Source organism: Etheostoma cragini, chromosome 10, assembly GCF_013103735.1.
Source record: "Etheostoma cragini isolate CJK2018 chromosome 10, CSU_Ecrag_1.0, whole genome shotgun sequence".
Classification (NCBI taxonomy): Eukaryota; Metazoa; Chordata; class Actinopteri; order Perciformes; family Percidae; genus Etheostoma; species Etheostoma cragini.
In genome coordinates this window covers 19,576,788-19,594,485 of record NC_048416.1, presented here as the reverse complement: position 1 = coordinate 19,594,485, position 17,698 = coordinate 19,576,788, and the positions used below count along the sequence as shown (strand labels likewise).

The following is a 17,698-nucleotide window of genomic DNA, read 5'->3' as shown; positions in this document are numbered from 1 at the left end:
GGACCTGGTAAACTTTGATGGGCATTTTTTTTCTTACATTCACACAAGAAAATAGCCGTACTTATTATATGATGTGCTAACAACTAGTGTACTACACAGACAAAAACTTGGAGGTCCTGATGTCTTGTAACGGTAACACACTACTTTATAATCTGTAGTGTCAGCTCATCAAGATCTACGAGGGCTTCGCCAGAACTTCACCTTTAAAATCAATCATACAAAGTGATATCTGCAATTGACCGTAAAAGCCATGAGTCAGTCGATCACAAAAAATGAAGAAAGGTGTGCAGAAAGCCTGTCCCTGAGTTCTGCTGATAAAAAGACATGCCCTGCTTTTTTTTTATCAGTGTGCAGTATAGAGTGTACAGGTCGTTGGTCTTAAAAAGCCCAAATGCTGCTTCCTTGTTTTCTTTCTCTCAGAAGTTCTCCTTGTTGAAGTAAAATTTGGTCTTCCGAGGATCCACATCTGAGTATTTGGCACATTTCTTTTCTAAGACTTTTGCTAGAACTGCAGGGCCACAAAGGAAAGTCCCAACCACAGACCTAAAAAAAAACAAAAAACAGATTAGATTTCAGAAGTTAAAGTTTTAATGTGAAAGGTAAAAATAACAGAACAATCCACTCAAGTGCAGTAATTATAATAACTACAATTCCACATTTGTTAAAAGAATAAATAGAGATAATTCAATCTCTTGTATTTCAATAAGGTATTAAATATATTTTAGGGAGGGTTTTATTTTACGTGGGGTTCTCTTTGCGGACTTGTTCAAACTCCTTGTCCCAGGCGGGTCTGCCATAGTGAGTTTTCTGTTTGAGCCCAGTGACCACATCTGTGTCCTCTTCAAAGTGAACCCCTTCATGAAAACGCTGGGACAAAAAACAAAAAAAGGTTAAAGCTGAACGCGCACACCGTTTATCTGGACTCTGACTAATTCACACACTTACAAGATTTTGATCCCATCCAGTCAGATAGAGTTTGTAGGTGAGGAAATTCCCCATTCCTCTCTCCTCCATCTCTCTCTCCAGCACCTGCAGCAGGTCAGAAAACCACTCAAAGGCGTGTGTTTCCCGGCAGAGCCAATAGAAGTAAATCTAAAACCAGGAAACAGGTGTAGGCACATTAAACAATGATCCTCTTACAATTGAGCTTCAGACTACTCTTCCCTAACATGAGTCAGTTGTGAAAACACACAGTGTTATTTATTTAAGAGGGAATAACAAGACTTACAGGTCTAAATGACAAAAGCAGACTGATTGGCCATGATATGTGCGTTTGGGTTGTTACCTTCCTGGTGCGCAGTTTGGAGTTGGAGATTTTGAACTTGTACCAGATGGACTTGAGGATGGAGGCGAAGGGAGTGACTCCGATGCCGGCACCGACCAGCATGCTGACCTCGTAGTCGAATACGTCCTCGCTGGCTGTGCCAAAGGGTCCGTCCACACCCATTCTGAGAATCAATCATGAATAAATAAACTAGTCAGGAAAATAAACTACAGGTCATGGCCAAAACATTAAACAAGAATTTGTCCTTGCAAAAACTAATACAAAGGTGAGTGATGCTTTCGTGTAGCTGAGCATCATACCAGCCCCTTTATCTGGTCTTAATCTCACAATGGACCAATGCCAAATACAAAAGCATTCACAACATCAGCTGAGTCAGTTAAGGCCAGTATTTAAGGGAAGAAGGAAGCAAATGTTGAGCATGCTGTTTATAGTGTATTTCACACTGAAATACCCAGCAAAATGGGTCGTTCCAGTCATTGCTCAGAGTAAGAGCGGACTTTGATTAAAAAGTTGATTGGAGAGGGGAAAAGATATAAAGATGTACAGAAAATTATAGTCTGCTCAGCCAAAATGATTTCAAATGCCTTGAAATGGCATCCAAAGCCTGAACGACGTGGGGAAAAAACAGTCAACTATCATTCGAATGGATGGAAGATGGAAGACTTAAAGTTACCTGTGATGACTCTTAGGATCAGAAGCAGGCTACGTGAAGCAAAGCTATCAGCTAGAAGCCCCCGCAAAGTCCCATTGCTGAAATAAGACATAGTGCCCCTATGTCTTTTTTTAGGTTGAAACTTGCCAAAGGACACATTGACTAGCCAAGGGAGAAATGGCGCAACATTCTGTGGATTGATGAGAACAAAATTGTTCTATTTGGGTCTAGGGGCCAAAGACAGTTTTGTCCGACACCCATGCACTGAATTCAAGCCACAGTACACTATGAAGACAGTAAAGCATGGTGGTTATGGGGCTGTTTCTCATACTGTGGTGTCGGGCCTATTTATCGCATACCAGGGATCATGGATCAGTTTCAATACATCAGAATACTTGGAGAAGTCATGTTGCCCGATGTCGAAGAGGAAATGCCTTTGAAATGAGTTTTCAGCAAGACAATGACCCAAAACACACCAGTAAGGGAGCAAAGTCTTGGTTCCAGATGAACCAGATTAATGTTATGCAGCTGTCAGCCAAATCCCATAGAACACTTGTGGTGTGACATTAAAAATGGTGTTTCTGAGGCAAAACACAGTAATGCAGAAGAATTGTGGAATATAGTTCAATCGTCCTGGGCTGGAAAAGCTGTTCACAGGTGCCAGAAGTTGGTTGACTCCATGCAACACAGATGAGAAGCATTTCTCAGAAATAATGGTTATGCAACTAAATATTAGTGCAGTGAGTCAAAGTAAAGCAAACCATTGAGACATCTTTCAGTTTATACAGTAAATGTTTGAGTTTGTAAAGAAAAGTGCAAACACTGCTATCTTTTTGAACATTCTTTTTTCTTCATTTTCTGTAAAGGTATGACACAAACTTGATCAATTTTGGTCATGTTTTGATTTGGAATTGTGTGCAGTGTTCCCAAAACATTTATATTATGGAATTAAAAGCTATTCTAAGGATTTTGATTATTATTTACTTTTTTTAAAACACTGCTATTATTCTGCACACAACTGTATGAACTGTTATTTTTCTACCATTGAATGCCTTCACTAACAACGTGGGCTTTAAATAACATAAGTGCTCACTTGGGTCCCGGGGCTCCCTCTGGTAGTTTCTGCATCATGTCTATTAGTTTGTCAGTCCAGTCCCCGGCCGAGCGGATGTGGACGCTGAAGAAGTCCTCCTCGGGGGCAGAAGTCATGGTGAACGGGTGCCACTCCAGCTGGGAGATGGCCGGACAGTTGAGGAAGACGTACTGACCCACCTCCATTTTAAAACCGTCCTTCACCAGCTGCAGCTCCAGCACTTTGGATGGATGCATCACAATCTCAAAGTAAAAAATAGCAAATAGGTGAAGTCATCATCACATTACCTATGAAACAACCCAAAAGGTAAAGATGAATCATCAATCAAACGTACCTTTCTGTATTGCACTCTCTGAATGTAACGGATGAAACGCAACACACGTTCACAGATGTACAGAACCATTGGACCAATCACCCACCACCAGGTCTATAAAAAAAGAGACGAAAAATACAACGCTTTAGAAGGCCTAGTAGTATCAGAATCAGAATCAGAATCAGCTTTATTGACCAGGTATGAAGACACATACGAGGAATTTCCTTTTGGAGCGTAGTTGCTCACAATGTGCTCAAAACGAACAAACAAACAATATAGACACACTAATATAGACACACTAATATATACATACTCTAAACAGAAACAATGTAGAGAGATGAGTGCAATGAAGAGTCCAATAATAATTATTAAAATGTGGAACATAGTGCAATGGGTACTGGAATAAATAGTATTAAGTTATTATATTATAATATAATACAGTTCGGAAATAGGAAATGAGAATGATGAATAAATAATGAATTACAAGTGAGATATGAGAATGAGAATTAGGAATAAATACTAAATACTAAATGGCTATTGCAGCTTCTCAGTGTTTTAAACAATTAAAAAGACAAACCTGTGCTGGCCCTCCCATAAACTGAGGGATAGGGCACTCAGGAATCTTTCCCCAGTCATCACTGCGATCTTTACAAAAGGTGAAGTTGTGCGAGGGATTTGTGTTCTTTTGTCTCCTCACGATGAATCTGCAGATAGGACAGACAATTGGAACCTTCTTGCAATGACAACAACAACATTTTTTAACAGAAAAGAAAGCTAAGACTCTTCCCATACCCGGCTCCGTGAAACACAAGACCAATGAAGAAGATGATGAAGAGATGGTGGATGTACCAGAAGACTTCAAAATAGCTGCGTCGGATGACCTCCATGGAGGAGGTGATGATGAGGATGAGGGCCAGAGTGATGATGACCCCTGTGAGGCCGGCAATGGAGGTGAACACGAAGTAGGTTGGAGTCTGCTGCGCATTCTGAGACACAAGAAGAAGAGAGTGACACTGTGGACTGTAGAAGCAGAGGAAGAGACTCAAAGGAAGAGGTTTGCAGCTTTGCAGGGTCAATCTCGTGAAAAGAACACAAATCTCATTGAGTCTTAGATACATAGTGCCCCCACAAACATCTTCAGAAAATGCATTTACGTTTTATGTTCTTGTCGCAGACAGTCCTCTTAACAGCCTTGCCTGCCAAGATTATTTACAAGAACAAACTTTCGTTTACAAGAGCAAGGAGAGGGAAGATAGATTTGACTTCAAATGTGTGTACGTCAATGCACTGAAAAACTGCTTTGTTACAGCTAAAAGTTGTAAATGAGCATATAATCCTTCAATTTATAGGCTATTGAAACATGGCAAAACGAAATGAGATGAAGCGATTTATGTTTGTCTTATTATAAATGAATGAGTTCGGATTGCTTACGATGTCTGTTCTGCGGATCGGGTTCAGGTAGGTGGTGGATTCTGAGTCCGACAGGTTGGACAGAGCAGTGCTGAGTCTATCATACACTCCTCGTCTGCTGTTGTTTAACCACTCCACGTTCAACAGATGGGCAACTGTGTGCACGGCTGTCAGAACACCGAGAAGAGACGGGTTACTGCTGCTGCGTCATTTCAATGGTCATACGGAAAACGGCTTTCTGTTAGAGACTCAATGTTGCTGACTTTAGCTTAACTAGGTTTAATGTCAGGTTTCAGTTACATAAATAGTTCAAACAAGTCAACAGCGTTGTATGTTTTTGAAAATATTCGCAGTCCCTGTAGGCCTACTGGAGGTAAAGATTCCAGTAAACAGGTAAGGGGAAAACTCTTTTAAATACACCTTCAGTCATTACTCCTACTTGTAAAAAGGAAGTACAGTGGACTGGGACTGGACAATCACAATTTGTGTGATATTTGAAAAGTAAGAAGGAACGGTTTCAGTAGGCTATCTACAGTAAATTCTGTCATTTATTGTTCTTAATCATATATATATATATATATATATATATATATATATATATATATATATATATATATATATATATATATATATATATATATATATATATATATATATATATATATATATATATATAGCCTAGATACTGTATTTATAGCCTTTGCACACACACACACACACACACACACACGTGTTACACATTCACGCAAACCTACACACTGGTAAAATACAGATTGACTTTAATCCAAACTTTGAAGATGTATATCTTAACCAATTGCTACTTTCAACCTTTGACCAAAGAATGTTGTCAGAGAGAGGAAAAGACTAAAAGCACACCTGTCATCAGAGCTATCATGTACGCCACCAGCTTGTGGAAACTCAGATTTTTGTCCAGTTGTTTTCTCATTGTTCTGCCGCAACACTGAAAAGAAAGAAAGAACAGTAGTGCAAAGTTGAAATAGGACAAAGAACATCTTTCCAGAGCTGGTTCTGAAACCGACCTGACATGCCTGTTGCTGGAGAGAGGAGTCCAGTTTTTGGATGGAATTTGGAGACAGATATACTGTTAAAACATGGAGTTCATACTCCTCTTTGTTTTGCCAATGTAATGTGTTCCCAAAGAATTGTTATAATTAGTGTAAAATCCTTGGTGAAAATCATAAAAATAACTATTGTATATAAAGATGCACGCCAAACTCCTTAGCAAAACATTTATCATCAAAGCTAAGAGCTGAATGACATGGAATAAAATGCGCAACTACATTAAATCATAACAAGGAATACAATTAAAAGAAAAACTGATGTGATTTACAGCAGTCAAACTAGTTTGTATGGAAGAAGAAAAATACACCCTGAAAACATAATGACCTCGCCCTGTTGGGACATCTCTGTTAGCATGTAGTGCGTGTGTGTATGTGTGTGTGTGTGTGTGTGTGTGTGTGTGTGTGTGTGTGCGTGCGCACGCGCGCGCGTGAGGACTACAAAAACAACTTCACATGGAGCTTCAAAACACCTAAATATGATTTTTTCCAATGATAAAAACTAAATGCTAAAACGCGAGTTTGTTTCGTTTTTTTTTTTTTTTAATAAGGTAATGGTAACACAAAAGGTAAATTTCAAAAATAAATGGTAGAAGTTCCCCTGAATCTTATGAAATAGGCAAAATATAAAACCATGACCAGCTTATCGAACATCCTGATCTTACCACGAAGGAGCCTCGGAGCAGCGACAGCAGGTTTCTACACACCGGGAGGAGGATCAGCATGCAGTTAAAGTTGAGGACAGCAGCAGGAGCTCTGGCCCAGGGCAAGGCAGACTGGAATAATATGCATACATTATGTATACTGTCTGTAATTAGAATAGTTAAACAAGCATGTTTAAACTGACGTCTATTCTCTTTACTCACCCCTAACAGATGACGCGTATAGAAAAAGTCATCACTCAAATCGTATAATTGGTAAAACCAGACGAAAATGAAGATGTTTATGGCCATCCAGACCACCTGTGAACACAGTCAGGATCACGTTTCCATCACAAGAGTAGCGCAGTATTTTAGTAAAAAAAAAAAAAAAAAAAGAAATCATTTTCTAAATTTGCATTGAAAATGAAGGACTTAGTCTGGACACTGACATTTCTGTTTTTTAATTATTTTTTTTAATAGTTGGTACAAAAGCTGTGCCTAAATTCACTTACATGAATAAAACAAACTCACCAGTATGAAGGATGTAAGTCCATTGTTAATAATCCAGTTACCCATGTTTATACCCTCTTTATCTCGACTCAGTAACAGCGGCTACCCTGCAGATTCAGTCTGTCTGCGTTTTTAACTTTGACGCTCCTATCCCTACTCCTCCTTGTAGGTGCATTAGTGATGAAACACAAGGGAAATGTAATGGTTGCGGAAGAGAACAGGTTTCCCTACTGGAGCTACATGACCACATTCTTATCTGCTAACACTTGTTGAGGAAGTATGGCAGGAACGAGGAAGTGTTTGTTACAGAATCCTGGAAGTTTAACTCTACTGGACAGTGAAGCAATTCATTTTATTGGACAAATAAAGTTCATGGTGTGTGTGACGAGGAATGAGTAGTCACGAATGAAGTCAAAAACAAAGCAAGAAGGAATGTGTTGACGTTAGATTATTTTATTCAAGTAAGTAAAACAAGGCACTGAACAAACAGACCAGACAAATCATAAAAAACGAGCAAAGTGTGAAAGCACATTAGTAAAATGGAAGTCTGGTTAATGCATCATCACGGGGAAGCTTTATTTTAAAAGACACACATCTGATATTCTTTTTCAACAGAATATTTTCATCATATGACACATTTTAGTGTATTTTTGTAAAACCAGACTGTTAACTCAAAGCATTCATGATAGCAGATGTGTGTAGCTGTATATGAGGAAGATGAATTCTTCTTCTGAACTTATCTAGCCCTCATGTTGTTGTTTGGTGTTGTGTCTGTTAAATGCAGATGCAAACGTGGGGGCGTTCGGACACATCGGACACACTTGGCACGTTTCCTGCACACCTGGCTCGGCCCCGTTCATGACCCACTGCTGCTCACTCAACGCGGCCTTTGTGCATCGCTGCATATCTCAACATGTTACATTCTTTGGTGTGCTGGGGCCTCGGTCTGGCCCACGTGAATGTAATCACTCTCGATAAAGACATCAGGAGTTAACCCCAATCCCTCTCACATCCATGAATTAGTAAAGTACTGTGCACTAAAGAGATAAGTTTGTTCTCCAACACATCACCCCGCTAACTCAAAAACACAACTACTTCTGGTTTTTGTGTTAAAATACTTGAGGTCTCATCCAGTGGTGCAGCCTGCAGCGCCAGCTGAGATGCATTTCTACATTAGAGAACTTAAGAGTTTGTTAATTTAATTCCCAATAATGCCCTTCTCAGGCTGCTTGCATCATGTCTTCAACAATAGCCGTCTCCCGCTCTCCCAGCTGACTGGTGAGGTCCAGGGGTTGGGAGTTTTGGGGGTCCAGCAGCGCCAGTGGCTCGTCCTGTACCAGCAACATGGTGGCAGCGGTGGAATATGAGGGTGGCAGCTTCCCTCGTCGACCTCCCGCTTCCCTACGTCCTGTATGGCAGCAGATGCAGTGCAGGCAGTCGTGCACGTTGTACTTGAAGAGGCGTCTGCAGGGGTGGCAGAACTGGTAGAAGAGCAGCATGAAGAGCACCGCCAAGCTGTAGCAGATCAGCAGCTGGACGGCCAGCAGCGGCGCACAAACGTACTCGTAGAAGTCCGACTTGAAGAAGTACCAGAGCGTGATGAGGAGGAAGTTCTCAACAAAGCGTCCGCCGTAGTACATGGCCAGGCGGCCCCAGCGCTGCTTCCTCTCAATGAGCTCTCGATGCGAGAGGTCCAACTGCACCGCCGACCAGCAGAAGATGTTAATGCAGGCGTAGAGCAACGTAAACATGCACAGCACCACTGTGGTGCCCAGCTTAGAGAAGTTTTTCTCCACATCCTGAGTCAGCGAGCCTTTCCTGGCCCAGAACTCAACCCAGGGGAGAAAGAAGAAGAAGAGCAGGTTAGACATGCCGACGAGGATCACCCAGTGTGTGAGCGCCGTGCTGAAGAGCACCAGAGCGGTGATCCGGGTTGCAATCTCCAGCACCCTCCACACGATCATGCACACGTAGGCAAGGGGGCGCAAGCGCACCTTGTAGTCGTCGTATCTAATCTGAATGGCCAGAACGCTGCACACAAGAGCCCCGTACGTGATGGAGATCAAGGTGATGATCATCAGAGCCACTGTGAAAACAAACACAAGTCATCTGTTACCCTTTAATCGACAGCATCACAACTTTAGCCTGGAAAATTAGCCCCAAATCTGAAAGATTAAGGGTCTGGCATTAAGTAATGAAAATGGCCAAACTCGAGGGGCGGCACCAGTCATGCATTTTAAAATCTCAACCACACGTAATTGGATAATACTATGTGGGCATCATTACTCAATGCCAGAGTGACTCGCTGAGCAAATTCAAATTGTGCTCTCGCAAAACCTCTGGATTTCCAGGGTATCACATCTCTGCACTGTTCAAAAAGTCTCTCTTCTTTCAAGGTTTCGAGCACAGAGAACTCTTCATACTATCAACGTAAAGTCATCACAGTTCAATATATACTCAATTGTATTCCCTTACAGTAAGTCTAATATACAATGAAAATTATATTCCTGAAAAAAATTGAATTTAAAACACCTCTATGTTATAGGGAATGCAAAAAAAACGTGAAGTATTGCCTTCAAATGTCATACAGACATTGATGTCCGTTTAAGGATGAATTTGATGATCCCTTCATTTTTCCTCTAGTGCCATCATCAGGTGACAATTTGAATTATCCAATACTTAATAGGCTCCCTTGAGATGAGCCAACTCTGCGCAGAATTGATTACCGGTGATTGCCGTCTGTTGCATGCCGGTTAGATTTGTGTCCGACTTGCTCTGACGTCCCGCACACTTGGGCAGCGATGACCTCACGAGATCCAGGCGGCGGCTTGTTTAAGACGCAGGCAGCGCAGTTGCTTTTCACAGACCGCGAGACCCAGGTGGACCCAGAGCATGCTGGGAAATGCCTGGCTCTCAGCTGATCTAACAGCTAATTGGTTCAGAATCAACTTAATTTGATTACGTTTTTATATAAAACTCATTGTTTTCGAATAGGAGGGATTTTAATAAGATTTGTCTGACTTAAAGGCTTATTCTGTACAAAGTGTGCCTGATAGTGACGTTTTGAAGTCAGAGACTACAACCGTTTGATTACGGATCATCTACAGTCTGTTTATCGACATCAACAATAGATCGCTTGTAGAGCATTTTGACAGCTATTCCGTATTACTAAAAACAACTGGAGACTTGAAGGTAGTTAAGACTCCTCTTTAACCACCCAGGGAAGTTGCTGCCTGACGGGGACCGACTTTAACAGTCAGACCTCCAGTTATCTCCTAGTGGGAGTGCATTTGTCCATCCGCTCTGCCGGTCAGAGCCACCAAGCGCTAAGCCTCTCTCGGACCGGCGATTAGTAAAGGCCAACGGGCGTCCTTAGAAAGGAGGGGACTTCTGGTGACCCTGGGAGGAAATTTTTTTTGACCGTGAGTACTAAAGAAAAATCTGTGGTTGTAAAGATCCCCTCGGGCAGTGCTTAAAATAGACAGGGGGACAAAAGTAGGTACGTCTAAGGTAAAATCAGAAAAGCTTCTTGCCTCGCCTCGGGCTTCCCTGATCCGGGCAGTGGCCCTTTAATTTAGCAAGGGTGTGTGTGTCTCTAGTAAAAAGAAAGGAAACTTTAATTTTAAAATGTAAAATGAGCAAATCACTATGTGTGGATTGAGAATTTAATGTGTTTTCAATCAGGAAAGTGGCAAAAGTAACTCCTTTTAGTATAGACCAAAACATCCGCCCCGCTGATAGTAGGCCTAAGGTACAATTAGAGGTTGAGGGGAAGATATAAAAGGGAGTCAGCCCTTGACCAACCGAGAGCGATACGATGCCTCAGTAACTGCCACACCTTCCACACACCGCCCCCTGCTGCTGCCGCCTGCTCTCGTCCACTTTAAGGCGCTTACACACCAACCTGATTATCGCCGTCTGGCGAGGTTGGTGACTCGAGTCTGTTAGGTGTGTTCTGTGCGGCTTCCATTGGGCAGTGGAAAGTCAGACTCAATGACCAATCTGATTGGTGGAGTGCCAGCGCTTGGCTAGCGAATCAGCGCAGGAGAAAACCGGAGTTGACAATGCCAGTATCTTCTTATTACTAGCCATCGTATTTCTACCGTTCAGCGAATAATGACAACAATCCTTCTTGACTACTATTGACACTGATGAAAACAATGATAGACGGTCTAGAGAGATGTTCAGTCATTCTTTGGGCGACAATACAGATTAGCGCCGCCTGCTGTTATGGACACAAATTACGTCTCGCGCACGTGCAGAACGTACGAATTAGGCGTTGCTTCGGTGTGTTCCGAGAAACTTTTTTGAGAGGCGGGAGCCAACTGATCAGTCTGACTGCCTTATCTGCCGACGGTCGGCCGTAGGGTCGGTGTGTCAGTGCCTTCACAGGCCTCTCGTTAATCTCAAACGAGCCTCTTATTACACCAAATACATAACTAATGACACTTCCATCAGCCTCAGCTGTGCTGTGTTTAACTCTAATTAGCAAACGCTAGCATGTTAACATGCGTAAATATGACTATGAATATGGCAAACATTATACCTGCCTAACATTAGCACCTTGCTCTAAACACTGCTGTATTTATACTGTTTAATACAGCTTGACAGAGCTGAGACCACGGCAGTAGACGTTTAGTCTTGTTTCAATGGAAAGTCTCGCCATTTTACACGGCATCCATTGACTTTTACTAGTGTTTCAGTTTGCAAAAAATCTCCAGTTCTTTTTTATCCAATATCTCCAATAAACAAAGCCATTTCCTTATGGTATACACTGGCTTCTTAAAAACTGTGGAGAGAAATATTCACCCATACTTGACTGCATTTACATACTGTACATTAAAACTGGCAGTGACATTTCATTTTATGTGTACAGTATTCATTTTAAAGTGATAAGTCATTGTCTTAAAAATTGTAAGAGGTATTTTAACTTTGTCAAGAATAAAAATCAGACTACAACACTAATGATTTTTAAGATAATTATATAGTGGGACGATAGCATGACCATCCCCCGCCCATTCTTACATCTTGCAGGGAGGATGTATTTCTCCTGGATGGTGGCATAGAGCTGGAGCGTCAGTTGAGGCGCAGAGCCTAGAAAAGCCTGGATGACCGCGGTGCGTTTGAAGGCGTTTCTGTGGGTGGCCAGGTTGCGCTCCGATTGGCCAATTTCCCACTCCATTGGCATCCCCTGTCCCTTCTTCAGACTGATCTTCCTGGAGATGGTGACGTAAGGCTCCTCCTTTTTACCCGCCTTGTAAAAGACTACCAGAGCCTCGAAACACCTGAGGACGAAATGAAAGTGACTGAGAGGGGAGTAATGTTTTACCACCAACAGAGGGCAGTGCTATGTTATGTTTAAGATACCACAATGGGACGTTATGATGGCTTGTGTTTTAACATCCACATTTCATTATCAAAGTGTGAATATGTAAGGGCAATAAAAGCTATTAAGCAAAAACATGAGCAGAACAAAGAAGAGTATCGGAAGTTATTTAAAATAATAATTATACATTATTATTATCATTATTATTATTTAAAATAAAATATACACATAAAACAGATTTTAGACATGTTCTCTCAGGTTAGGGAGCCATCATAAATACACCTATCTTTGTAAATCACAGCTAAACAACCACAAGCACACCACTGAGAAACCACCAGAGGGCAGGCAGAAGAAAGAAAACATTTACCAGAGTTCCTCAAAGGATCAACTGAAAATTGGGTGGGTGTGGTTCTCTTAACATTTGCAAGGTAAAGACTTCCTGTGTTCAGCCGCAGGTGCCAAATCAACACAATTCATGAAGAGGGGAAACGTGCTTTTCCACTGCGAGAGGTTTCTGTGCAGACCGCCCACTTTAAATAAAGTATTTTTAATATTCCACAAACAAATGGATTTCTGTCAAATCCTTTCTACAATTAAAATATATGTCACAGTTTTATTTCCAGACTGGTGTTTGGAGGCACAAAGAAGAAACATTATTAAAAAAAAACGATTTAAGCTGCAACAAGGAAACTACCTAAACAGTAGTGTCAAGGTTTCCACCTGCCAACAACACAATGTCAGCATTATAATCCCTAAATTAGACTTGTAAAATGGCCTGAAACTCACAGTGCAGCACAGCACAAACCTCACCCTCTGAGGATTCCCACTGCAGCACTAGATCTAACGTCGCTGTGCTGGAATGTTATCTTTTGCTCCAAAATGTCCAATTTTGGATTTGAGACTTTAATCCCATACAAATATTTTTGTCCATGGTTCAACTACGTGCTGTCCGGAACACTCCTGAATCAGAAGTCAGACATTTCCAGCGACTGTTGCTTCAGCTGCTGCTAGCGGGGAAACTGTACTCTTTACTTACAGTGCAAATGTGGCACAGTGCCAAGCTTCCACACTCGTCCCTGAACTGTGTTTGATCCCAACTGTTAGAGGCCGGCATGGGGAAGCCGTGTTGTTATTTGGAAGCACGCTGTTATCTCCACACACACACACACACCCAAACAAACGCATGCGAAGGTCATTCTGCATTAGGGTATAAGGTCTACAATCAAGAAACAGTGAAGGCCCAAACACCTGATTTACTGACATCCTTTCCCTGTAAATCTGGCAGCAACGTGGGGCTGAGGTTGCAATGTAAGGGTACTGAACTCCAGCCAGCATGCACTTAGGATTCAGAGGCAGACTAAATTTCACAAAGGGAGGGGGAGAAGAAACAGCAGGCCTGATGAATGCATTAGCCAGGAGAATCAATATGCTGACTTCCGAGGCAGCTACTTATAGATTTATTAAAAGGAAACACACAAGCTACTGCTTTGTATTTACAGTCTAAACATGCAATCTGTTCCTTCTATGTGTGAATACAGCATTATGGTGTGACTCAAAGAACACTCAAATGAAGAGTAACTGGCTTTAAAAAGAAGTCAATTCGACTCCATTGGCCACTGAAATACTGGTGTTTTCTGTCAACTTTAGCCAGATCCTCTTGTTTTGGTCACTTGGGATTACCTCACCAGGCTCATTGCATTCACACCACAGACTGTATATTAATGGACAATGCATCTGGTTCGGCAAAGTGCTGCAAATGCCGTAGTGCCTTGTACTTGCATTCTATCTGAATTCCAGCAGGGGGCGACACGTGCTGTTGCAAAAGGGAGGTCGGTATCTCCACAAGTCTATGAGAAAGTGACCCCCTTCTCACCGGATTTATAACCTCAGTTAACTTATTTTTATAATGAGTTTATGGTCCCAATTGCTAGTTTTTAAGTCTTCTTCAACACAGAATGATGTTCATTTTTTGAATTATGGTTTTGATTTGAAAATATGATAATGATAAAGCAAGGGGTGTTTTAGGGCGTGGCTATGATAGTGAAAGTGTGTAACGTAGAGTGTAAGCAGCTCCTCCCTCTCATCAAAAATCGTCACATCCGCAACCAGGATGGCTGTGCCCCTAACGGCAAACTCGACGACGGATAGCAAATCTCCACAAACCAGCGGGTGACAACACACATGCGCTGTCCATTAATATACAGTCTATGGTTCACACTACCACATAAGACTGTGGAGAGATTGTGAAACACAGACACAAAACCAGAAGATCTACATGCTGAAACTGGTCAAAGTTAACAAGAGTAGTATCTAGTTTCTGTCCCTGCTCGATGAGCAGGATCACAAGGAGACAAGTCAAGACAAGTCAAGACGACAAGTAACAAATATCCCAACCCCCTCCTTGCCATATTGACTGTGTAGACAGTGTGTCTCATTATCTTCTGTTAGATTCCAAGACAACTAAAAAAAAGCTGTTAAACAAGGTTTATATGCAGTTATGTGTAATCATTGTGACTTGAAATACCACTCATGATAGCAGACACGGTACGTTGGACTGTCCAGCCACAAGATCAGCAGATTACACCATCTCTAAGTCACACAGGAAACCACCCATCTGAGCCAAGTGGGAGCAGAGGTCATTTGTTTACAGCAGCACAGCATGGACTGATAAAAGCTTGAAATAAAACTGAAATGAACAGTTGTATAATGGCAATCCCAGTATTTGCTTTCGGACTTCACTGCTGCATTAGAAGCATCAGAGACGTCACAGCTCAGTGTGACGGATGGTAACTGCAAAAAAGCGTTCATTAAGTTCACATAAGAGATGCAGGATAAATGTTTCATGGTCATTGCGGTTTTAAAAAAAAATCACTGACATAAGTCCAATTCTTCGGTTTATGTGCAGATACCTGTGGAAATTAATGACAATGCCATCAGCTTCAGCTGTATCTTGTGTGCAAAACGTAAGCGTAAGAGATATCGTCTTTTAAATCCCAGGCATTTCTCTTCCTTGTCCAAACCTGGTGCCTACATTAACCACAGTGCAACCAAGATGAGGAGCGGGATTCCCAGATTATTATTTTTTCTTCAAAACTTTTAGTCCTAGTCTTAGATAATAATGAACTGTCTCAACATTAGTGTGTTAAACACCAGACCTCTTTATCTAACAAGATAAAAGTATTTTACTTTTGAAAGTAAGTAAAGCCTGACGTAAAGTCACACATTTGTCATCGATGACAAATGTGTCCCTCAGCTATTTTGCTCTGCAGAGTTGTTCACAGCCAATATGTGACATAATATATTCTTCAAACAACACTTCTAAGCTGCAGGCCAAACAGCTTTTGACTGAGTAGAAGTGTTGTCTCGCTTTTACTCTCGATTGAAAACTGCAAATCTGCATGATGCACTTCTGCATTAAAAGAAAGGTTATATGGTCCTTATTTGTGAAGCACTTTTGGCTCAATTGGCTTTTATCAAAAATAGTTGATAAGGAAGAATGCCAGCCGTGTGCTGAATTCTGAAAAGTATCTTTGATCCGTTTTATGCACTACAAAATGGCTATGCTCGAGTAAAAAGGATCAGCAATGATAAGATAATTTCCTGTCTTCTGACCGGCATTGTGGAATTGTTTTTCTTCTGTAAATTCACAGCGGTACCTCATGGCTCACTGTTGACAAATTAAAGTTCAGAGAAAAAAAAAAAAAAGAGAACATCAAGTGTATAATTGATTTTCAAAGAAGTCTCCGCCTACATCTTCCTGCTTGATTCACAATTCGCCAAACAGGTCTCTCAGCTGAGACTAACTGAAACTGAAATTTAAACTGGCTGAAACAGAACACCTCCTTCAGTAAACAAACATTTTAAAAAAACACTTAAAATGCGACATTTTCACTGCTTTGTTTTCCAAGAATGAATTACTTCAAGAAGACTTTTTGGCAACATCTACCACCCTTCTCTCCTTATGAGCCAGCCAGGCCTGACCAGCAGTCTGACTGGCCTGCAGTACAGAAGTAGTCTGGCTCCGCCCTCCTACGTACTTCCACTCAATTTTCATTTTGATTTTCCAGCTGGCTCTGTTAGTGGTGAAGGTGTTGGCTAAGGTGAACGCTAGCGATACTAAGCCGACGTCACGACCGAACGTTAGCGATTGGTTATGGCAGACCCAGAGTGGTTATGGGCAGATCCAATAGTTTTAAACTTCAACAGAGTACCTGCCTTCCAGGAAGTTACCACTTATCAGTGGAGAGAGGCCAGACCCTCTGTACAAAGGAAATGTACAAGAGTCTGGTGGGACCAGGCTAGCACAGAAGGCCTTTGGGGGCCATTATCCTGAGATAAGGTTGTACAACATGTGTTACATGTGCCAGCTCTGCAGAGTCATTTGACAGACAGTTGTAGACTGCAGAGGGTTTAACCCTTGTGTTGTCTTCCCGTCAAAATTTTAAAAAATCAACACTTTTGTTGTCACTTTTTGACGTTTTCAACACACGTAACACTAAGTTATTACCTTTGGTTTTACAGTTATTTTTGGAATTTATGGTCATTTATAGGAAATTACACCTAATGTTTGAGTTAGAAAAGCAGAAATTAGGAATTATTTAGACTAAAATTAAAGGAATGTATGTTGATGGATAATCACAGACTGGAATATGTCAACTTTTACTCAATGCTATTTCAAAAACACTTCAATTTGTTTTCAAATACTACAAAATTGAATAAGACGCCCCAAAATTAATGAAAGTAGAGATGTGTACTTGCCATAGAGCATTGTGGGGATTCAATCATGTTATTTTGGGATATTAAAAAGAATACTGATATGGGATCAGGGTCAATTTGACCCAAGGACAGAAGGAGGGTTATCTGTGACAACACCACCAAGGAAGACATCAAATTAGAAGAAGCTCGGAAGGAAAAAGCTCTGGATATTTGAAGGCCTCTCTCTGTTTAACACTTTTGACTATGTGGGAGGTTGTTATGTTCAGTCGTCCCTCCTGTTCTTCGTACTGGAAGGCTTTCCATCTGGAGTGGGATTCAGTTTATGAGTGCCAGATCTATGATTCTCATGCAGTGCAAATAAATCAGGGTGCTTCAACGATCATTCATAACAAATGAATGTGGTTGATTAAATCTAGTTGATGAACTGCAACAGATGGATGCTGACTGTAATTTTTTTGCAGTATTTTTGCTTGAAAAATTATAGAAACTATTCAGTAATTATTAAAATACTTCAGTATGAGTCTACTAATTGATAAATTGATTCAGTTGTAGTCAGCGTTCTACATTTAAAAAAATCTTAGAGAAAGTCTTGCGATGGGATCACTAGCATTGTTATCATAATGAGAATCCAGTGATTCGGGCCAGGGGCATTAAGTGTGTGTGTGTGTGTGTG

The 17,698-nt window shown here is 41.2% G+C and overlaps 2 protein-coding genes and 1 long non-coding RNA gene across 3 annotated transcripts in view; 1 reads left to right on the top strand and 2 right to left on the bottom strand.

Moving 5' to 3' along the window:
* Positions 1-35: 35 nt before the first annotated feature.
* Positions 36-7,142, bottom strand: nox1 (NADPH oxidase 1). Its single transcript, XM_034883121.1, has 13 exons — positions 7,005-7,142; positions 6,699-6,794; positions 6,498-6,608; positions 5,630-5,714; positions 4,775-4,920; positions 4,136-4,329; positions 3,921-4,047; positions 3,365-3,457; positions 3,031-3,272; positions 1,286-1,448; positions 946-1,092; positions 743-867; positions 36-543 (listed from the first exon to the last, which is right to left on the bottom strand). The coding sequence occupies exons 1-13, from the start codon at positions 7,047-7,049 to the stop codon at positions 417-419; spliced, it is 1,701 nt and encodes a 566-aa protein (XP_034739012.1). The 5' UTR covers positions 7,050-7,142; the 3' UTR covers positions 36-416.
* Positions 7,143-7,413: 271 nt separating this feature from the next.
* The window catches only part of xkrx (XK related X-linked), a 12,119-nt gene continuing 1,834 nt past the window's right edge, over positions 7,414-17,698 (bottom strand). The window contains exons 2-3 of the mRNA XM_034883126.1: positions 12,009-12,268; positions 7,414-9,069 (exon numbers count right to left, since the gene is read on the bottom strand). Of these exons, the coding sequence (XP_034739017.1) occupies positions 8,204-9,069; positions 12,009-12,268 (1,126 nt within the window). The 3' untranslated portion in view covers positions 7,414-8,203. The remainder of the gene's footprint in view (positions 9,070-12,008; positions 12,269-17,698) is intronic.
* On the top strand, positions 10,666-12,943 carry LOC117951441. Its single transcript, XR_004658189.1, has 3 exons — positions 10,666-10,723; positions 12,324-12,327; positions 12,933-12,943. It is a non-coding gene; the product is annotated as an uncharacterized LOC117951441 (long non-coding RNA).